Raw genomic sequence first — 21,868 nt, forward strand, 5'->3', positions numbered from 1 at the left:
GTCTTTACGGACCTCGAGCCGGGGACTGAACTTGGACTCGGCGCCAGGGAGCTCAATAAGAAGCTGGACGAGCAGGAGGGTTGGACGGAGCACTCCGGCGTAGACAGGGGCTGGCGTTACAAGCGGTAAAGAGAAGATGGGCGTTGGCGTTGATGACGATATGGAAAGAGCAAGGTCTGGGCCGAGCGGACAAGCAGAGCTTAAGAAGGCGCCTGAGTTCGTCTCAATGCAAGTGTCAATGGAAGAACAGAGTGATCTCCGGTCCCTCTCTGTCCCCGAGTCCTGGCGGCGAATCGCGGGCTGCTCTGGTACCCAAAGAGGAAATGCCAGATGCACGCCAGCGAAATGACCCGCACGTGATGGGACTTTGGGCATCACCCGTTCGAGGCCAGGCTGCCCGTGACGACTAGAGATTTTGCACGCGTGTTTTTCTTGGCAAAGTCATTCTTTTCTCAGTGAATTGGTCAATGACGCTGAAAGCGTCTTCCAGCCTCCTCAGCCGGACCGTGGCGCCCCGCTGGTAGCTGGCTGCTTGAGCTAGATCACGTGCTTTTGGCTATCGTAGCCATGACGTCATAGTATCACCATGTGCAGCTTGCCCCAGCTGTTAGAGCAGCGCCGAGGGGTGAGTGCGCCAGCTCTGAATGCGGTGTTGCGCTGCGCTATTGGGCAACGTAGGAACCTGCGCCTTGCGACACACACCCCTTTCGCGCCCCCCTCGTCAAGGGGCTCGAGCTTGGGGACACTGTGCTGAAAGGCACACAAAGGACAGTGTCAAGCGCGGCGCACACAGTCCAAGCTACCAGCCTGCTCCCCTCACGCAAGCTCTGCTTCCGTCCTGTCTCTCCCTCCCTCGGTCGCGCCAGCAGCAGTGACGGTACGTGGCACGCCAGCCTTGATCGCATACAATGCGAGGTACCTCCCCTTTAGCCCGCCAGGTCCGCGCAGCCTGGTAGCCCACTCAGTGCCCCCAGCTTCTCTCACTTCTTCCCCTTCTTCCTCTCCCCTTCTCACGCCCATTGAACTTTGCATCACCCCATTGCGTCCGTTTCGTCTGTACAAGATCTCGCGGAGAGCTGCGAAATATCCTCACGACACCCCAATTGCCTTTCATCTCCTACCACATACGTCATCATGTCGAAGCGCGGCCGCCCCGAGGAAGAGGAGGAGCTCGTCTCCCTCCCTGAGGACGACGATGCTGAGGAGGAAGAAGAGTAAGTGGATTTCCCTCTCAATTGGGCGCATTGGCTTGCGCTGCGACTCGCTGCATCTTCCAATGCGTCGCATCGGGGTTTGCGAGACCGTGCTGACCCGTCTCCAGGTACATCTCCAGTGGCGACGAGGAAGACGTCTCCGAGGAAGATGGCGACGAGGAGGAGGAGCTTGAGGAGGGCGACGAGGAAGCCGAGGGCGAAGAGAATGAAGCCAATGGCGAACAGAGTAACCAGGGTCCCGACCTGTCCACGTCAACTCGTACTGACCCCATGACAGCTGAGCCCCCGGCCAAGAAGCGCAAAACCACCGACGAGACCACAGAGGGCGACGCCGAGGCCGAAGGCGACGAGGAGGAGGAAGAGGATGCTGAAGCCGAGGCTGACGACAAAGCCGACGACAAGGACGACGAGGCTGTCAAGGACACTAAGGACGAGGCGGCCAAGGAGACCGCCGACAAGCCTGCGCCTGCTGAGACGCAGTCCGAGGAGAAGGCGGCGGCTGGTGACGCCGAGTGATCTGTAAAAAGATAGATAGCGAGCTACGTCTTTTCATTTAACACTGCCCAATAAACGCCACGGAATCTCAGCCATCGGATTAGGCCTCGCTGAACGTAGTAATCTTTCGCCGAAGAGGATCGCCCCACGATGTGAGCTACATATAATTAGTGCTGCTGCCGACCAAGCTAGGATTGGAGCTCTTTGGAGCATTTCTTCAGCCTATATGGCCTTTGTCGCCACTTGCGTGTAATCATCCACCGCGCCATCACAGGCGCTCGTTGGCCTGCCAGAAAAAAGTGCTGGGTGAATCAGTTTGACTGCCGCTCAGGCGGGCGAGCATTTTGCCTTGCTGCTATCTCGCCCATTGCCTATACGCGATACCGGAGCGTTGCCCCCGGACTGTTCGATGATCGAACCGGTCTTGGCATCCCGCAGCAGCGTCATGAGGGGGAGGGGCTCTCCAGCGCTAACGCTCCAGGAACCCGCAACAGTATAAGTATTCCGCGAGCTCCAACCTCTGTGTTCGTCTATCCAAAACCAATCACTATACTAGCAGAACATCATGGCCGAAACTAAGCAGACAACGTGAGCACCCACTATGCTATCTATGCAGCAATTTGGGCTAACAACAACGCAGGCGCACCTTTACGCTCAACACCGGCGACAAGATCCCCGCTGTTGGCCTGGGGACCTGGAGGGCCAAGCCCAACGAGGTGGCAACGGCTGTCGAAGCTGCCCTCCGCGCGGGCTACCGCCACATCGACACTGCCCATGCCTACGGCAACGAGCGCGAGGTCGGCGACGGCATCAAGGCCTCGGGCGTCCCGCGCTCAGAGATTTGGCTGACGACCAAGCTCGACAACCCATGGCACAAGCACGTCGTCGAGGGCCTCAGCGCCAGCCTTGAAGCGCTCCAGACGGATTATCTCGACCTCTTTCTCATGCACTGGCCCTGCTCGACGGACTCCGACGACAAGTCCAAGCACTACGCGGACTGGGACTTTCGAGACACGTGGCGCGAGATGCAGAAGCTCGTGGGCACTGGCAAGGTGCGCAACATTGGCGTCTCCAACTTTGCCATTACCAACATGGAGAAGTTGCTCGCCAGCCCGGACACCAAGGTTGTCCCCGCGGTCAACCAGATTGAGCTGCATCCCTCGAACCCGTCGCCCAAGCTGGTCGCCTACAACACGTCCAAGGGCATCCACTCGACGGGCTACTCGTGCCTCGGGTCACTCGACTCGCCCCTGTACACAAACGACAAGATCCTAGGCATCGCCGAGGCCAAGGGCAAGACGCCGCAGCAGGTCCTCCTCATGTGGGGCCTCAGCAAGGGCTGGAGTGTGATCCCCAAGAGTGTCACGCCCAAGCGCGTCGAGGCCAACTGGCAGCTCGACGGCTGGGGTCTGACGGACGACGAGGTCAAGGCCATTGACTCGATTCCTGACCGTTTCAAGGTTTGCGACGACGGGTGGCTGCCTGTGAAGGTCTTCTTCGGAGACGACGAGTAAACTAATGGGCAGAGGAGGTGCAATGTCGCTGGCTCTATGGAGAAATAGAATAGAGAATAGAAAGAAAAACAAAGTGACAAAAGATTTCCGCCCTCCTTTATTATGCTGTCCTCATAACTTGGACTCGAGCTCAAAGTCGTCTAAAAGGTCTTTTCCTTCCTCCTCTATAATCTCGGCTACCCTCTGGCGAATATCGGACGCGAGGACGACCGCCTCGTCATCGTCCAATTCTTCCCTCGTGCCGCGACCAAACATGGTGAAGCTCTCTCTCAACTTGCCCTGCGCACGGAGCTCGGGTCGCGGGATGATGTGGTAGTGTACGTGGGGGACGACCTGGGCAGCTGCCGCGCCATTGTTCTGTACGACGTTCCAGTCGTCTACCCCTGTGGCGCGCGACACAGCTTTCGAGAGGACGCGCACCGCGGCGCCGAGACGTCGCGCCTCGAGTGGTGATGTGTCGCTTAGCTTGGGGCGGTGCTCGCGCGGTGAGACGAGGAGATGGCCGCGCGACAGCGGCAGGATGTCGAGGAAGGCGATCAGCGTCGGTGTCGAGAGCAGGAGGAACGAGGGCGGGCTGGTCTTTTCGGGGTCGATTGAGGCCGGGGGATGCGCTGCGTCGTAGGGTTTGTGAATGTCTGCAATGTTGCAGAAGGGGCAGGGAAGGTCGGTGGTCATGGTTAGGATTGCAATCAACTGGTGCGAGGGAAATCGCAGGTTTGACGTGCTGCTGCGAAGGTGATGGAAAAGATGCCAGATGAGCCGAGGTTGGCGGGTCATTGTGGGCGTTTACGGGGGCTTTAGAATGAAAGCGAGGATGGATTTCGGCTGGTTTGCAATGGCTATTCTCACGCAATGATAATAGATATCAGATTAAATTTTCTAATGTATTGCGAAAGCGTTCTTTACCAAAACATAGGATCATTTAATTATCACGAGGTGTAAGCCATCATTCTCGAGAGTCGAGACACTACCAGTACCTGTCGTTGGCAGTTGGTGATTAAAATCGCCATTATAATAGAAAAATGCGCTTGAATTATTATACACTGTTGTTTTCTGCAGTCTTTTTGTACACGCCAGCGTGTGCCGCAGATTGCGACCCGTTGTCAAATCAGCAAATACGATTGCATGTGTACTACCAGGTCGAGCTGGCGAGACTCAAGGTACATGTAGGGGCCAATGCGTAATATGCAACGCTCGGTGAATGACGATTATTTAGAGACGCAGCAGGCAAAATGTCGTTCGCTTCCTCGCAATAAAGTGACCCCGTCGCCGCGCACAGCATGACAGCACACCCTGAGCAAACAAGATGCGCAGCATCATGGAGCAAAACATGGGCTTGGTCCTCGCAAATATTGGAATGGACATACGATGTGAGTAACCGACAAAGTTGTTGTTCAAACCTAGCTAGACAGCCTGTTCTATATATCGTAGTCAAACATCTGCAAGTCCTATGGGTACATGCATGTTGCGGATGACTTTCACCATCAAGCAGCACAAGCACCAACAGCATGGTATCTGGAGGCTGGAGGTTGAGATTGACTGCAAGCAACAATAGGTATCCGTACTTCAGGATTGGGGTTTCAGGGGCCAGAGCCTTGCCAGCTGCCCGCCGCCGTGGCTTGTGGTGGGGCAGCAGCCGGAGGAAGGAGACGCAGCCAGCGGAACATTAGATGTGTTGGCTGCACTGACTTTCACCTCATATTGTCTTTAACCTTCCATTCCCTCAATCCGTCACTTCTTGATCAACTGCAGCCGCATGTCCCGTATCAACATGGCGACCAGGAGTCGCTTCGATAAATTGCTCGAAAGAGTGCGCCTGCAGGAGAGAAAAGACTGCGCCGAAAGAGATCGAGTCGAGAGTGAGATTGAGCGCCTAGACCAGGAGCTTGTCAGACTCAGGGTAGAGCGCGCCAGCATCAACGCGCGCATCGAAAGGCACGACGCGATCAAGCCCAAGCTCGAAAGCCATGTCGCGACCAGATCGCAGCTCGAAGCTGACATTGCCCAGCTGGATGTGGATATGAAGAAGCAACTTGAGCCATGCAACGCGTCCAGCGGCTCGTCATTCAAGAAGTTTTTCCAGCAGGCGCAACCTATCATTGAGGCGTTGCTGCTGCAGCAGGAGGAGAAACTCAAGTGCGTGCGCGACATGGAAAGGAGAGAGCTGGCCCTGTTCGATGAAATCGATGCAGAAGACATCCACCTTCCCGAGCCAACGCCATACGATGATAGAACTAGCGATGAATCTGGCCCTGTAGATCATGGCGAGGACAGAGGTGTGCCGGACTCTGCGTCCAGGCAAACAGAAGAAGTCTCTCCCCTCTCGCTCCCATCGTCTTCCGGACGCCAAAAGGTAACGAGAGCACCCAGAATGCTCGACCCAGGCTAAAGTGTATCCTAGAAACGTCGCCGGTCTCGAGCAAAGGACACTCCTCGAAAAGCCCCCAGGCTCGAAGAACGTTCAATCGACATCCACACATTCTTCCAGAACGCCAAGAGCAGACACAGAATCTTCCGGGTCAATGGCGACGAGGAAAACTGGTGGATCGTGTGGTGCAAGACACACAAGTTGAGCTTCAACACCCAGAACCCACTCGCCGGCGCGGGTAAGCACCTACACTCCGACAGCCATGGGTTCATGGATAAGTCGAATAGAACGGCCCTCGCACACTTGGGCTACAAGGTGCTCAACTGCACACCGGAGCTAGTAGAGGCGAATAACCGCGCCGTGGACGCTGGTCAAGAAGATCGAGAGCCTCACCTTCCGCACAAGGGCAGACGCCGCACTACTCTGTCGGGCGACGACGACGAGGAGGCTGAATTTTTTCCTAAAGCGTGCGCGAAGGAGCCGATGCAGCGGAGAGCTGGTACTGCCTCGCAAGCCGTGCTCGACCCCAAACCTGGTGAAGTCTATCTTGCCTGGATAGGTCAGAACTTCAGAGCGGCAATTTGCTTGCCACTTCCGCCCAGTGTCGAAGGCACCGGCATTGCCGAGCTGCAGGCACAGACGGAAGATCTCGCGAAGGAAATGGAAAGCGAGCCCCCGGTTTGCTACAGAAGAAAGACAGATGGCGGATTTGCGTGGGCCAAGGACTACGAGGATCATGGGCCCAAGATCCAGGGGCGGCAACATCCTGTGGTCGTCATCAACAATAGCAATGTGAATAAATGGACGCGAGCTTGGATTCCGGCAAACAGTCTCATGGAACTCGACAAGACCGATCCATCTTTGCAATCCGTCGCGAACCGCAGTGCTGTTCTCGCAGAATTGCGCCGACGAAAGAATCTCGGGCAAGAGGAGAGCGGGGGAATGCATGAGACCAGCAACGCCCCATCCTCTCACGTTCTACCGAGGAACGAAGGAGATTTAGATGATGGTCCAGTTGACGAGCATACGAGAAGGGGAATGAATGCTGTGGAAGATGCCCACGGCCAGGACCGAGACAGCCCGGACGCTGTGCATGGCGAGGAACAGACATCAGATGCAAACGCCAATGACCAGACAATCAGAACCAGGGTATTGGAATGTAAAGAGAACATCCAACCAGCCGCGGCGGCAGACACGCGGGGCGAATCACCGACAGCAGACCGCTCCAGGAGCAGGCAGGATAGTCCCTTCTTCCCGACGATGGAGGCGAAGATTGAACCACCTGATAGCTGCGATGAGAGTCAAGTCGCGGCAGCGCACAGCGCGCTGGGATCGTACCGAGATATGCGTAGTCCCATATCCTCAGAAGCCATGGACACAGACGATTTAATGGCTGGCGAGAATGGGCAGCTCACGCTCACGGGCAAGGCGACCCTTGCTTCGATGGAGGGTAGAGGGCTGCTCGATGGCCCGCGCGTCCTGTTCTCCCATTCGGACGTAGCTCGTGACTTTCTTCGGGGGGTAGCTAGAGACGCTCTGACCTCTGGTGAGAGGGACCTGGAGTACCCAGCGCCTGGGCATGAGGCGACCATACGCTATAGCAGTGACGCACGCGCGAGCGTCAGCTACTACACTGGCCATGCGGTCAGTTGGCCAACGCACATGGAGGTTGGAGATGGTAGTAGTCACCACCAGACGGGGGATCCAGCCGCAGCCGCAACCGCGATTTCTCGCTCAATGTCTGGCTTTGGCCATGTGAATGGGCGTCAGGGAGATCCAAAAACATACTGAGGGGTCGGGTTTCGTACCCTTGGCTTGGACGATATGCTGCTGGCAAGAGTCATTATTTGTTTTAGCCTTGGCTTTGCGGTGTTGGGGAAGAGATCTGATCGGCGACACCTGTAGAGACAAGAGACATGTATCTGGACGGTTGTGGTAGAATGATAGTGTCAATGAGCACTCACCGTCGATCGGTGATCGGGCGCCAGCAATGAGTGCCATCACATCATTGGATATGTCTCGGGCCAACCACAGAGGAGTGCCAACTCCTGGCAGCATGTTGACTCATTGTTTCCTCTGGCCCCCTGAGCAGCAACGACAACAGACCAGAACCATGCAGTCCCAGTCCGGGATGTAGGGCGCGCAGTGGGTATCACATGCCGTGCTGACACTGCCGCGCTGTAGTCGGCGACCGCCGTATGCAAGTACGCCCGTGGGTACTACGGCCGTCGCATAGGTGTGATAGTCGGACGATCTACAAGCACATGTACTGACAGGAACATCAACTCGATGGCCGAAAAGTTGCGGTGGAGGAGAGGAGAGTAGAACCACTGTACGGAGTGCGACCAACGAGCAAAGCCCGCCCGTAACGCCGACATGCAGGTTTGAGACGGGCGACACGTCGTCGGACGCCAGCCAGTGTTTTCTGCAACGCTGCTCACTATCGCTCGCGAAAAGACGGTTGGTTTGCAAACTTGTTCTAAGTGACTACTGACTGGAGCTTCGGCTTGGCGGCGGGTTGTTCATGTTGTTGGCTCCAGAGTGTCTTGTGGTGTGTTCACATTCAGCTAATCATGCAAGAGGTAGATCAGAACGAATCGGATTGTATGGTTTAGCGGGTTGGTAAACATCACATGTGCCTCCCAAGCTCAAGGGCCAACAACGTCAGCGTGGCTTCCATACCTGTTGGTTATACGTAGACATTGGGCCAAGGGCCCAGCCACACCGACAAAACAATCATTAGGCCATGAAGTTGTCGAGTGGGGAACGTGTCAACAGACTGTGGATCTGATCGAGTACAGCAAATCGTGTCGAAATTCCATAATCCGATGGCAACGGCGGCATTGCGCAATACGTATGCCAAGATGATACGAATAACTCAAAACTTAGACAATAAGCTTCCAGAAGCCCGATAGTTACCGGAAGCGGCTTATCTTCAGATACGCAATCAAATGCCCATGATTCTTCCGTGCCGCTGGCTGCGAACCACACGGGTCCAAGTATATGTACATACGTACCACGCATCAATAGCAGCATCACGATGCAAAGCACCTACAAGGCCCCCTTCTGGAAATCAGCTCCGTTGCGGTCCACGCGTCACCGGCCGGCACACATACGCACTCAGCCGCAGTGCATCTTGGTCTGGTGAACCGTGCGATACGTACGTACGTATATGCACGCGATACACTCTGCATGCGCACGACCGACCTGCAGCTGCGACAGCTCAGCTCAGCTCGTCTTGCAGACTTGCCCACAATGTACCAACAGTAGCTAGAGCATGCTCATGCACGATTGGAAATGGTAGGGTCCCGGCTGGGTGGGCATGCGTCGGAGTGTCCCGCTTTATGGCCGATCCGCCGCTCCTTCGGCCCCCAATGCTGGGCGTCTAAGCCGTGAAGGTTGACAATACTGAATGTGCGGAGGAGTATCAACAATACGTACGCACGCGTGTAAAGGCATGATTAGTTCATGTTGACATTGACAGCTCGACTGCTCTGCGCTGCTGCTGCTGCTGCTGCTGCCGCCAGTGGAATGATTGTGCCCACCGACGCCGGTTGGTTTCCCACAGATGATTCGAAAATGCGCGACGAGCAAAGACCAAAAATATTCGTTACATCGTGACTCACTGCGCCTGCCTGTCCGTCTAGCCAGTCTACCTCTGCGAAGACTGGCCATTCGGCCGCCGCGCGCCGTTCTGTGTGAGCATGGCAAGCAGGCTGTCCACCATCTGCAGCTCAGGGGAGGCGGCAAAGTGGCAGTTGTCGTGTGATCGCCCGGCGCTGGAGGCTGTGGACCCGGTGGACTGGTGTGACGACGAGCTGGTTGTGTGCACGCTGTCGCTGGGGCTAGACTCGTAGCGAGGGACGGTCCCGTTGTTGCTCGGCATGGTGCTGTCGTGGTCGCGTGTGTCTGGCGTGGGGATTGGTGTTGAGAGAACCCGTGGGTCGATCCGTTTCTTGGAAGAGGTGTTGCGCCGGAGGGCTGGCCGTGACGTCTTGTTCAGCCGTTTTGCGGATCTGGGCTTCTTCTGTGATGCTGTCGCCAATAGTCAGTCTCTGTGATAGGGACGGATCAGGTTGGACGTCTCGAACTCACACTTGTCGGACTTTGATGACCTGGAAAGATGCTCGGCAGGCCTAGACTCCGGGGGATGCCCCATGGTATTTAAATACGGGCACGGCACGACGGCGCGGGCGGGTGGGCTGGAGGCAGCTAAGGCCCAAGGGCACTTGGTGTATGGGAGGCTTGCCTCCACCTGTGGAGGAAGGCGGCGGGTGGATTGAAGGGCGCCGAGATCAGACCCCGGCCTGACCAGATCGAGTACCTTGCGTCCGGGACAGGGTAACAAAGTGCCTGTAGATCGCGTGTACATGCGTAATACGTGAAGCAATTCCGGTACGTGAGGAGGGTGTCGGACCTATGTGTCCTGGCAGAGGGCACGCTGACTACTTATCCTGCGGACAGTGCCTGTCTTCACCTTACGGAGTGCATAATGGGACTCAGGTCAGAGCCGGACCCAAATGACGATCTCCAGGGCGCCCCGGACGGCGGACCCGTTAGGGCCGAAGTTGCGTCTGCGATGTGAGGCTACATGGCAATGCAATGCTGTTACCGACATTTGGGAGACGGAGGAACTGTTTTCATCGTCCTCCTCCATTCTCCAGTCGCTCGGCACCCGAAACACACAAAGTGCAAAGCGTAGGCCGCCGGTTGTCGAGTGTCACATCACCCACGCCACAGGCCCGTCGCTGTCGGTGATAGTGCATGGGGTAGTCGGTGTTTGAGCCGTCGGTCGCCGCCAGGCACAACCCTTATGCCCGCGCGGCCGACTCGGCCGTTAGCAGCGACCAACAGCCAACAGGACGCGCGAGCCAACAGTGGCATCAGGAATCGACGTGGACGCGACCGGACAAGGTGAGCCTGGGCGATCGACCCGAGAGTTTGGTCTTCCTGCAATTTCGACGCAGGGAGAGGACGTAGCGCGCCGTCCGTCCGTCCTCAGCAGAGGCGCCTGTTTGTCTGCGATAGGACACCGTCGGAACATGCGATGCCCGGCAATTGCCTGTGCTGGTCGCTGCTACGACGCTGCGTAGGCGATTAATTAGCTACTGTACATCGCTGCCCCGCTTGCGCTGCAAATGCCATCGGATGAGGTGCCGAAATGTCTGGGCGGCGGCTTCTTGCTGATCCGGGGATCGGATTCGTTTTTTTTGCCAGACTGGCTGCCTCTAGCGGCTGCTCTGGTATGCATGTATTAGTAGCCGCCAGCTGCCTGCCAAGCCAACAAGTGTCGTGGCTCTTCTCGATGCTCGACCACGTCGAGATGCCCGAGGTATCTGCAGTCTGCATGCATACCGTGCCGAGCATCCAAGGGCCAAGGGTGCCTCGTGGTGCCTCGTCCAGGACTGGTCTGCAGAGCGACAGACTCAGAGAAGGTGTCCGGGAGGCAGAGAACGGAGAACGTATCACTGACGTCTTTGGCCGACTGCAAGCAGGATGAAGCCCAGGAAGAAGGGCCTCGGCCCAGATCATTTTCTTGTCATTCATTTAGGCGATGAGGCGCCCGGCAGTTTGCGGCAAAGGGGTGCCCTGGAAAAGCTTCTTTTTGTAGAAATCAATCACAGCGTCGTAAGCCTGGACCAGTGATGGCAGTCTCTGCTCGCTTTCTCTGCCAATATGGTCAACGTAGGGCATCGTGAAGCGCGCTACACGGCCCGAGTCCGAGTCTGAGAGCAATACTGGATGGAAATTCCGCACTGGGTGTATTTCAATAGTCGCACGATTGATGCAAAGCAATGCTGTCAACCGAACTGTTTCCTCGACGCCGGTGAGCTGTCTCAGGTGGGCGGGCAGATAGCAGCCCACCGCCTTCCCGCTACAGACTTCTTTCTGCCATCTCTCCTCCAGCCCCACTTTGACCGCCCTCATTTTTTGTCTGTCAAACCTTCGCGGTGACAAGGACAATATAATCCATCACCCCAACGCCCCAAAACGCCGTCACCATGGTTCGCGAAGGATACCAGCCCCCCACCGCCGGCTCCGGTCCCCGCGGCTCGACGCACACCGGCCACGAGGTCCGCACCCAGATAACATACCTCTGCGGCGACTGTGGCAGTCGCGTCGCGCTGGCCAAGGATGCCGCCGTCGCTTGCAACCAGTGCATGGGCCGTGTCCTCTACAAGGAGCGCACGAAACGGTACGTCCGGTACCGGCCCTCTAAGCACAGCGTAGATGACTAACGAGGAGCAGCATGGTCCAGTTTGAGGCGCGGTAGACACAGAGACAGCATAATACGGAGTCTGGGAGTTTGGTCGGACGGAAATGCGAATTACGCCTGTGCGGCTGTCCTACATGAATTGACATATACCCATTTACGCCCCAAACGCCCATTTCTGCCTCTGCCTTTGCCTCTCATCAAGATCGCGGCGTGTGCAGGTACTTTGCGAAGCTCGCATCCGCCATGACCGAGTCGTCATTGTCCCCCACGGCCGTCTGGTATCGTGCCTGTAGACTGTCCCGCTCGGCAATGGCATCGTCCTCCGAGTCGTAGTCCTCGCCGTCGTCGTCGCTCGCCACCTCGACGTCGTCATCCGCCTTGGCGTTGGTGATCGATGGGCCCCCCAGGCCGGACATGCCCTGCATCATCTTGTCCAGCTCCTTCTCGCGCGTCTCCTTCTTCAGCTTCTCACGCTCGTCCCTCCGTCGCTGCAGCTCGGGTAGGTAGTCGTCGATGAACTCCTGCTTCTTCTCCGCCACGGCCTCAAAGAACTCGTCCATACCTGTCCCCACCTTGGAGCTCACGCCCACCACGCTCAGATGCGCGTAGAACTCCTCCAGCATGAGACTCATCGAGTTGAGCAGGCTGCCCATGTAGCCACCGCCGCCGCCGCTGCCGCCCCCCTCGCCGTCCATGTCGTCGCCCTCTTGATCACGCTGCAGCGCATCCTGGAAGGCCTCAAAGTCCGTCATCCACTCCTTTGCAAAAGCCGCATCCTTGACATCCGTTTTGTTGAAGACGAGCACCATTGGTAGTTTTGTCTTGTAGAGAATGGAGCAGGCGTACAGCATGTTGGACATGAACGTGCTTGTCGAGGTCGTACGTGGCGTGTCGATAATGTAGGCAATCACGGTCGGAAAGCTCGAAGCGAGGGACTCGAGCAGAATCGTCCCGGACGCTGACCACACAAAGACCTCAATTTGGCCTGGTGTGTCAACCAGAATATTTTCAATCGGCGCCTTGTCCTCCTGCGGTTTGGCTCGCTTCTCCAGCAGATTGACAATCTGATCGACCTTTGTCGCAAACAGGTTCAGCGACGTCAGGATCCCCCCGTTCGGCCCCAGGTTGTACTGCTTCATAACCTCCTCGTAGTTGACAGAGTCGCGGATATCAATGTTCGAATCAAAGGGAACATTGAGCACGGCCGGGTCCAGGTTGATCACATAGGGCGGCTTCTGCTTCGAGTGGAGGTACGAGTTGACTCGGCGCATGAATGTCGTCTTGCCCGAGCCCGCCATTCCCACGCACACAATCACCGGCGGCGCAGCGGCGGGATCGAGTGGCGCTTCTTCGCTTGATGTGGCCATGGTCTGTGGTTGTGGGTGGTGGTGATGATGGATGGGAGATGGTCAAAAATTTGGACGCGCTGAAGCTGTGATGCAACTGGAGTGCCCCGCGCGGGGCCGAGAGATCCCTGCACCAGAACCACAATTCACTTTGATGTTTCTCTCTATCTTATGATTCTCATCTGCTTTGCTTTGAAGGGCACGCCTACAGGTTGACAACCTCAAAAAGCCCTAACCGTCTGTCCCACTGCTCCGAAATGTCGCACAGAGCGCCGCGTAGTGATGTGTGAGATCCAGCACACTCTGCGGCAGACTGGTCGCCTGCACAATGCTCCTGACCTTGACAGCTCCCTCATCCTCGATCAGTGTCCGCACCGTGTGCAGTAGCTCCGGGCTGAACTCGCTGTACCACCGATACTGCCAGGCCACCAGACGGATCACGGCCTGGATCGTGTCGCGCGTCACCTTTTGCTTTCGATAGCTCCTAAGGATCCCGGCAAGGGCGCGCGGGCTGAAGCGCAGAGACAGGCATGCTCGGTACGCCTCGACAGCCTCATCGCGGTGCTGTAATCGCTCGGCAAGAGACCCCAGAATCTCCCACTCTTCAGCAGACTTTTTATACTGCATTTGCTGGGCCCGGTACTGTGCCATCTGTGTGCGCCATATGGTGTAGACGCGCAAGTCTTCGTAGAGCACCATGAACAGGCTGTCCAGCCAGCGCTCACAGAGGCGCTTGGTGTTGAGTTTCGACAGGTGCTCGTCGTTGGCAGCCTATCCAGTCAGCAGATACACATATGTGCACGAGGGGGGACTTACATTATCCGTGTCCGCCTTGACCTCTCCTGGGTCGATTGTGCTGAGCGGCTTCTCCACGTCTTCGCTGGGGTCGTTGGGCGCCAGTGTGCGCGCAGTCGACTCGGCGTCCTCCTCCTTCTCCTCCTCTGACTCTTCGTCACCATTAGCGGTTGCGTCAGAGGGCTCGCGAATGCCGTCTACACTGGAGTTGCGCTTGTTAGCCGTCGCCGTTGCCTCTTGCTTCTCAGTCCGGTACTCGTCCTCCATGACAAACACATTGCTCCTGATCTTGAGAAGCTGGTCCCAACCGATCTTGGCCGTCATCTCCGTCAGGATGCTGTACGCCTGCTTAAAGGTTCCCTTATACGACGCTGCCCGCAGGCCAAGCAGACTGGGATCGACCTGCTCGGAGTATCTCGATTCGGGCTCGCTGTCAATCTCATCGAGGCGCGTCTCCGGCAGCGTGGGCAGGTGCACCTCCTTCGGTTCGGGCATCACGGGCGTATCCTTGTCCTGGTAGGTGAACATGGGGCACGAGTTGAGAATCGTCAACGCGTTCTCCCAGTCCTCCATCGCCACGTAGACCTGTGCCAGACGAGCCCACGTGCCGAATTCGCTAGGCGCCGCAATCGTGCTGCGGTCTGCGCAGCGGAGAGCCATTTGCAGTCGCTCGTCTTTCAGCTCGGGTGTCGCCGCTGTCTGTGCCTTGTTGAGCAAGAACTCGGCCTGCGTGTCGAGCATGACGTAGTCCATGGGGGTGTCCTGCAACGACTGGTAGAGGGTCCGGACGCCCATCACCTCCTCGTTGCCCATGAACAGCACTTTGGACAGGAGTGACGACACCTCAACACTCTGTGAGCGCAGCTTTTCAAACAGATTGATGCCGGAGGTGTACCGACCCGTCGTCTGCAGATACTTCAGGATTCCAGCCGTCAAGTGATTCGAGACATTGGTCGGCACCTGAACGACCGAGTCTGACCCCAACTGCCACCCCCTGAAGAACAGCTGCTCAGCTGCATGCAAGAACCTGTGCTCCGTCTCCGTGTTCGTGACAGGGTTGAACCTGCGCACACCCATAATCTTGCGGATCGTGTCACCGCTGCCATCGTCGGCGTAGGAGTACGCCCTCAGCACACTACAGAGATACGTCTCGAGCCACAGATCGTCTGTTGCCTTCCTCTTCTCGCCCCGCTCGTCAACGCAGAAGCTCTCGACTGTGCCGGGGATGGTGACGTGTATCCGCATGTCCAACCGGGAGAAGGCGTTGTAGCAGCAGTACACGCCCTCCACGATTTTGGCCGTCGCATTCGGCGCATGTTCCTTGTAGGTCAATGTGTTGATGTAGGCCGCGAGACTGGCCGAGGACGAGGCATCGACACCCGTCACATGGTGGTAGATGCCCGTTTGTCGCCCCTGATTCCGCGCGGCCTGCTTGACGAGGTGTACCAGGTCGGGGGGACCAAGCTCCCGGAGAGCGGCTAGCGACTCGGTTCGCGCATCGAGCGATTCGTGCAGAATCTCCTCTGTGAGCCTTGATTCATTAGCGATGGACGGTGCAGGGGCGCAAGTGGTCTCACTCTGGCACGGCTGGCGCAACCATGGCGAGGGAGCTCTTGAAGCTAGCTGCTCGTGATGGCGGCTAGCTGTTGCGGAGAGGGGGATACAATAGAGAGAGGTGAGGAACCGTGGTTCGTTGAGCTCCGCACGCTTTGCCGCTGCTGGGGCTGAAGCTGATATGTTGGTCCGTTGGAGCTATTGGGTATGTTGATTGTGTCCCTGATTGAGGACGGGGGAGCCTGGACAAAGTACCTAAAGTGGGTCACATTGTTGGTGGCTGAATGCCAGGGTGCGCCACAGCCATGGAGGCCCGTGCCAGGAGTGGCTATGTACCTCTAGAGCTGGTCGCGACACTCGGGCCGCTAAAGAGGTTGCGTTGGGGCAGTCGCGTCTTCAGTCGTCGCGCGCATCATCGGGTCGGATTTCATGGAATCAATGACTGAATCGGCACATTTCCCAATGCGTTGATCCAACAACGTGAGAATGGTATGCAAGCTCTTATCAACCAGACTTCAAATCATGGCTAATTGCTGCAGCCCGGCTTCCAGGCAATCAACCTCGAGCCTGAGGAAAATGTCGACGAGCAGATCGACAGCACCAAGGAGCTCCATGTCGACGAGGCTCTCAAGAAGTTCCAAAAGGCATTAAGACTGCATGCGCAAGGCGCTCGCTCCAGAGATGCGGCTGGCACAGCGTACGATGAACTTTTTCAATCCGAAATATTCCAATACCGCGAAGCGCGAACCGAGTACGAGCGAGCCGAGCGACATGCCAATGGAGAAGATGATGTCCTGGCCCTCGCAGCCTTCTCAGAGGGCCTCGACATTGATGCGGGCGGCGCAGATGGCATCGCAGCGACGCTGGCTCTGACGCTGTACCTGGGCTACAAAAATTACGGGGACTTTTTCCTCGACAAGCTTAAGGACTTGCGGACCTCGGACCCGGAATGGCAGAAGAAACCCAAGTTGTCGTACCATGCGGATGGCGGCGACAAGGTGTTGGAGAATTGGGCCAAAGCCTTGGATCAGGATCCATCGGACCCGGAGCTATGGAGGCGCGCATCTCGTTTTGCAGCTGCCGTCAACAGCGGACGCTTAAAGAGATTCTGCCTAGAGGCTGCGGTTGAGATGGACGACGACCCTGCGGTCACAAAGGTCGAGCCGCCATCGATAGCGGAGGCCTTGACGGGCGAGCAGTTGAAGCAGCAATTGAGCTTGCTAGGTGACCACATGGCCCTCACACACCCCGTCATGGCGCCGTGGATAGAAAATCAGCTGCCGGTACTTATGAAGAAACTATTGGATCCGATATCGTTCCTGCCAGACCCGACCCAGACACTTACGCCACCTGCGAGCCCAGTGAGAGAAGTCCAGGACGCGGTGGAGGAGATCAAAGTGTCGACCTGGTCGCAACTAGGAACAGAGCTGTTGGCACATGGGCGAGACGCCCACCCACTGCATATAATTTGCGAAGCAGCAGAGGAGGAGTCACGGCCGGATGTCAACATGGAGCCGGACAAGGCAGTCACAGAAGAGCCGGAGGAAACCAAGCAGGACGCCAATACTTCGCCTGGAGACAAAGAGGGTGGCATGGTGGACGCAGTTGAGCACCAAAAGCCAGCAGACGACAAGCCTGCTGAAACCGACACCCCTCTCACTCGCAAGCGATCACAATCGGTCGCTGGGTTAGCCGAGCCAGCCGACGAGAGCACATTGCGAGAGAAACGCAGTAAACGGATGCGCCGACGAGAAACCATTGAGCAAGGCGAGCTCAGTAATGATGTATCAGGGAAGCTGCAGGTCTACCAGGACGTCGATGCCAGACTTTTCCAAGTGACCAGGAACATTCTGGAGAATCTTGCTTTGGAAGGCGAGCCGACGCTGGCACGATTTCAACAGCTGCAGGATTCTACCACGCTGGAAGACCGCACGGCAGCCTTCACATCTCGAGCGTCCCAAGACTTCCGAAATGTCTTGACCAACTTCTCCGAAAACACGGCCATGATCTTACTAAACAGCGAAGAGAAAACCTCGCTTAGCCTGTCCTCGTTCTTGGAGCATGCCAAGTCCGGCGCTCAAGACCAATTGGATCTTGCATCATTCGACGACCATAAGGGTGTCAAGGCGTTTGTCGATGACCTCGACAAGCGTCGCGAGAGCCTGTGTGGCGGAGATCTGGCCTACGAATGGATCTTGGCCATTAGCAAAACGTACACATCGGAGAAGTGGTCCGATGAGCTGAAGACGACTGTGGTCCAGATTCTCACTCGCTCCCACGAAGCCCTGTACCATCGCATTGACCAAAAGATCAGAGACGGTGAGATGGAAGACCTCGAGACCCTGGTTCCTATGCTGTTCGAACTACACGTGGATATTTACGAACGCATCACAAACCCCAACAGCGTCGTGGACTATGCGACGAGGGCCGAGACAAAGGACCGTCTCGCACGATGGCTCGACGTTGCATCGGCATACGTCCAGCTCATCAACCCCCCCAGCGATGACTCTGTTGCTGTCCGCTTCATGTGGGCCTGTGTCATGTCTGCTTCCCACGCGGACGAGCCCGTGCGCGAGCATATGCTGCTCATCTGGACCTCACTGCGGGACTTTCTGCATGATAATGACGTCCAGCAGATCACTTTACCCAACAACTTGGTCATGCCGCTCGTCTCGGCAGCCGCCGCTGACCGGGAGATCTCCAAGCTGACCACCATGGACTTCTTCCTAGGCCTCTTCCAAGACGAGATGGAGAACCCTGTTCATGTCATCGAGACACTGGAGCCTGTTCTGAACCCGTCTACAGTGTTGGTCGCCACGGACAAGCCCGAGGGCGAAGCAGAGTCCATCGCGGATTGTGCTGGTCAGGGACTGCGCGATCTGTGGAAATTCCTCACAAACAGTAGCACTGAGCTGAGGCTCTTCCTGTGGCTACAACTTGGATATGCGTACGAGGCGATCGACTACAGAACGAAAAAATTCTCGTGTCACCTGAGAAGCATTGAGATGATCATGGGCGATCTCGAAAGCGAGGCGTATGCCAACAACTCAGAAGAGTCGCGACGCCTGCTCCTTCTGAGAACGCTCAAATCCCTGGATGAGCAGGTCTTGGTAGCACTCAATATGGCTATCAACGAGCGCGACGTCTTTGACATTATCGACGGCGCACACCTAAAGAGCAGCATCTGCGCCCTGGCCAAGGTCAACTGCCTGCTTCACGTGGCTGCATTGTACGACGACGAGATCAGAGCAGGCATCGCGCCCACCCCATCAAAGAGCCCCTACTTTACGCAATTCACAAACAAACTGAGGGACATGCAAGTCCGGGCGTGGACACTTCAGTATACGCTTGTGAATGAGGCCATGACGCAGCATGAGTCCATTGTAGCCCCGGATCAAGATCGCGCAGACTTCCTCCAGGCCATACACAGCGCCATGGGGCCACGCCAGTACTGCAAAGCATCCGCCAAGATATTCCTCAACGTCATGCGTCGTGAGCTTCTGCGGATGAAGGACCTCGACCACTGGGAGGACTACATGGAGCAAGTCTTGTGGGATACGTACGCGCTCAAACTCGGCGCTTCCATCACGGAAGATCATGGATGTTCTCCTGAAGCATTGACCAGGCCCCGTACGATGCAGCTGCTCGACAGTGTCATGACGTTGGCCAGCCGCATGGCGATGAAAGACCTGCTCAAATCGGATCTCAAAACGACGATTGACCACATGCAGCAGACCTTGGGACCGATGAAGTCGACGAGCCAGATGATGCACAACCTGCGCAATTTCAACGACTACATGAAGCGCCCGATTCACCCCCTGCGTCTGTACCGTGCCATGCATGGCAGCGTCGATTTGGATGCGGTCACTATCCCCCTGCGAGGTGATGCCATTCTCGCGAAGCACGGCTGGTTTCACCTGCTGGGCATGATTGCCTTGACAAAATTCAAGGGCGTCGACCTCAATCGGCGTCAAACACCAGGCGCGACAGACGACCTGCGCGTGGGTGCCGCCAATCTGCGATCCCAACTACAGTTCACGCCTAACAGGTGGGATACATGGTTCCGCTTGGCCGAGTGTTTCGACTACGAATTGGACGAGGCTGTCTTGTGGACGGCAGAAAAGATCAACAAGGACCGCGCGGAGCTCGTCAAGTTCCAGCGACACGCGATCCACTGCTACACGCTGGCCCTCTCGCACTCGCACAATGTCGACACCACGGCGTACGAGGGCGATCCGTTGCACGACCTGTACTATCGCTTCGGCATGCGCATGTACGCATCCAGCCGCGACCCCTTCGCCATGGAAGCGTTCCAGCATAGTGAGCTGGAGCGGTACTTTATCGAAAGCACGGGCAACGGCACCTTCAAACTGCCCGTGCATGCCGAGATGAGTCCGTTCAAAGTCTGGAAATACGCATCGCGGCTTTTCCGAATGGCCAGGGAGAGGCAGCCGCAGAATTGGAAGAACCACTACATGCTAGGGAAATGCCACTGGAAGATGCTGCAGGTCGATCCAGAGAAGCTCTCCGCGGAAGACAGGAAGTTGGGCCTCACGGCCATGACAGTGGTGATGAACCTCAAACACGCCGTGGAAACGGCACACAACGCGCGCAAGTCGCGCCGCGCAGAGCCCATCCTGGAACCTCACTACAAGATAGCCTCTGTGCTGCATAAAATGGTCAAGCGAGGCGACCTCCCTGCCAAGGAAGCCGCCAAGATCCTGTCCGAGCAGCCATTTGGTGTGCCTATCCGTGACGACGATGGCTTTGCAGCATTTACCGAGCCGAAGCATTGGGAGGAATACATCATTAGCAATATGATCAAGCTTCGCGACAAGGACAAGTCCAACTGGCAGCACCGCTTCATCATGCGCCATGCGACCATATTGTTTGACGAGAAGCTCGCGAACCATGAGGACGTGTCGTCCGCAGCCAAAGCGGCCTTCCACATTCTCTGCGAGAGCATGCTGACCAAAACCATGGTGATGAATGTGTGGAAGTGCGACTCGGAGCGACCAGGGCGGCATCACGTCTACACAGAGAGGTACATGCATTTCGTCACCAACATCCTCGTCATCCTGTCGGACCGCGTCAATATGGAACAGCTCCTGAAGAGGATCCGGAAGAAGGCGGCCGACTTTTACCATTTTACCGATTTATGGCAATGGTGCTGTGCGCAGTTTGTGAAACTGCTTCGCAAGGTGTACAACATGCCAGAGGGCGCCGAAGAAGCCTTCAAGTCCATGTCCATGGACGAATTCGACCTGGTCACCGAGCGCATAACCAACTGGGCGGCAGGCGATGGCCCGCACACAGCCACCTTCTTTTGTATGAAGGATGCCATTGAGCTGAAGAAGACCAACGGCGGCCTGATCAAAGCCGGTCCGATTGACGACCTCATCAGCGATTGCTATTCCAAAATCCACACGGAGATCCGAGGCGAGTTCGCGGACGACCCTGCAAAGATTGTCGAGGAGAGAAAGGCCGGTGACGCCAAGCTCGTGCACCCCGCTGTGCAGAGTCTTGTGAGTACGGAGGCACAAGACTCCCGCGGCACGAGCCCGACACTCAATGACTCTGAGAAGCCCGAGGGCCCGTCCCGAGCGAGGAAGACGGGCGTCCGCAGGCCTGACATCCTACGCAGGGCCGAGCTGGCAGTGCAACGCTCTCTCGAGCCCAAGGCGGGCTCTGTGAAGAGCCGGGTGGGCAGTACGTCAAGTAAGAGAGGCAGCCGCACGCCCTTGGCTGCGATGAGCGACGACAGTGATGGGCCTGATGCCCAAGTACGCAGAGAAGCTGCCGAAGGGATGGATATGGACGCGGACGGTCACGATGAGGAAAACGATGGCGATGACGAGAGTGATCTAAGCGACGCTCCGGAACAGTCGGATGAAGAGATGCCACCCGGGCTGCTGGTGCCCAGGGAGGAGTCTAGTGGCGAAGAAGCGGATAGTGAAAGCGAGGGTGATGAGGACCAAGCTGAGGAGGCAGAAGAGGCGGAAGAGGCGGAAGAGGCGGAGGAGGAAGAAGAAGAAGAAGGGATGGAGGAGACGCATATTGACGACGGCGATACGGAAATGGCCGGCATGGAGACGGCGCCTGAGAATCAGGAGGAGACGGAGGAGGATGAAGAGATTGGCGTGGGTGCCTAGGCATGGAGATGTGATGAATGTTTTTAGCAGGGCGTTGGGATTACGCTCCAGACATACATTTTGTAGTCATGTGTTACTTTAGTTTGGGTCAACTGCAAAGGCGAGTATTGACCTTGTGTACAAGCACGACACGAGGATATATGGACAGTTGCTAAATATTTCTTGTGTGCTTAGCGTGGCAGTGTCTTAATATTAAGGAGCCAGTTATTAACT

The 21,868-nt window shown here is 56.8% G+C and overlaps 9 protein-coding genes across 9 annotated transcripts; 5 read left to right on the plus strand and 4 right to left on the minus strand.

The window, feature by feature from the left end:
* Positions 1-1,134: 1,134 nt before the first annotated feature.
* Positions 1,135-1,730, plus strand: J7T54_008561 (uncharacterized protein; the record flags this gene model as incomplete). Its single annotated transcript, XM_051510316.1, has 2 exons — positions 1,135-1,214; positions 1,322-1,730. The coding sequence occupies 2 exons, from the start codon at positions 1,135-1,137 to the stop codon at positions 1,728-1,730; spliced, it is 489 nt and encodes a 162-aa protein (XP_051358767.1).
* A 544-nt stretch (positions 1,731-2,274) lies between these two features.
* On the plus strand, positions 2,275-3,223 carry J7T54_008562 (Glycerol 2-dehydrogenase-like protein; the record flags this gene model as incomplete). Its single annotated transcript, XM_051510317.1, has 2 exons — positions 2,275-2,297; positions 2,350-3,223. 2 exons carry the CDS (start codon positions 2,275-2,277, stop codon positions 3,221-3,223), a joined length of 897 nt encoding a protein of 298 aa, XP_051358768.1.
* Positions 3,224-3,334: 111 nt separating this feature from the next.
* J7T54_008563 (putative Histidine triad-like protein) lies at positions 3,335-4,000 on the minus strand (the record flags this gene model as incomplete). The annotated part of the gene is made up of 1 exon (XM_051510318.1): positions 3,335-4,000. The coding sequence occupies one exon, from the start codon at positions 3,998-4,000 to the stop codon at positions 3,335-3,337; it is 666 nt and encodes a 221-aa protein (XP_051358769.1).
* A 979-nt stretch (positions 4,001-4,979) lies between these two features.
* J7T54_008564 (uncharacterized protein) lies at positions 4,980-7,916 on the plus strand (the record flags this gene model as incomplete). The annotated part of the gene is made up of 4 exons (XM_051510319.1): positions 4,980-5,576; positions 5,625-7,235; positions 7,776-7,795; positions 7,868-7,916. The coding sequence occupies 4 exons, from the start codon at positions 4,980-4,982 to the stop codon at positions 7,914-7,916; spliced, it is 2,277 nt and encodes a 758-aa protein (XP_051358770.1).
* Positions 7,917-9,243: 1,327 nt separating this feature from the next.
* On the minus strand, positions 9,244-9,750 carry J7T54_008565 (uncharacterized protein; the record flags this gene model as incomplete). Its single annotated transcript, XM_051510320.1, has 2 exons — positions 9,244-9,626; positions 9,687-9,750. 2 exons carry the CDS (start codon positions 9,748-9,750, stop codon positions 9,244-9,246), a joined length of 447 nt encoding a protein of 148 aa, XP_051358771.1.
* Positions 9,751-11,593: 1,843 nt separating this feature from the next.
* J7T54_008566 (uncharacterized protein) lies at positions 11,594-11,865 on the plus strand (the record flags this gene model as incomplete). Its single annotated transcript, XM_051510321.1, has 2 exons — positions 11,594-11,787; positions 11,841-11,865. 2 exons carry the CDS (start codon positions 11,594-11,596, stop codon positions 11,863-11,865), a joined length of 219 nt encoding a protein of 72 aa, XP_051358772.1.
* Positions 11,866-12,005: 140 nt separating this feature from the next.
* J7T54_008567 (uncharacterized protein) lies at positions 12,006-13,175 on the minus strand (the record flags this gene model as incomplete). Its single annotated transcript, XM_051510322.1, has 1 exon — positions 12,006-13,175. The coding sequence occupies one exon, from the start codon at positions 13,173-13,175 to the stop codon at positions 12,006-12,008; it is 1,170 nt and encodes a 389-aa protein (XP_051358773.1).
* A 210-nt stretch (positions 13,176-13,385) lies between these two features.
* Positions 13,386-15,549, minus strand: J7T54_008568 (uncharacterized protein; the record flags this gene model as incomplete). The annotated part of the gene is made up of 3 exons (XM_051510324.1): positions 13,386-13,925; positions 13,971-15,480; positions 15,527-15,549. The coding sequence occupies 3 exons, from the start codon at positions 15,547-15,549 to the stop codon at positions 13,386-13,388; spliced, it is 2,073 nt and encodes a 690-aa protein (XP_051358774.1).
* Positions 15,550-15,989: 440 nt separating this feature from the next.
* J7T54_008569 (Histone transcription regulator-like protein) lies at positions 15,990-21,655 on the plus strand (the record flags this gene model as incomplete). The annotated part of the gene is made up of 2 exons (XM_051510325.1): positions 15,990-15,992; positions 16,043-21,655. 2 exons carry the CDS (start codon positions 15,990-15,992, stop codon positions 21,653-21,655), a joined length of 5,616 nt encoding a protein of 1,871 aa, XP_051358775.1.
* Positions 21,656-21,868: the final 213 nt, after the last annotated feature.

This window comes from Emericellopsis cladophorae (assembly GCF_022114955.1).
Source record: "Emericellopsis cladophorae strain MUM 19.33 chromosome Unknown NODE_91_length_55592_cov_114_994524, whole genome shotgun sequence".
Classification (NCBI taxonomy): Eukaryota; Fungi; Ascomycota; class Sordariomycetes; order Hypocreales; family Bionectriaceae; genus Emericellopsis; species Emericellopsis cladophorae.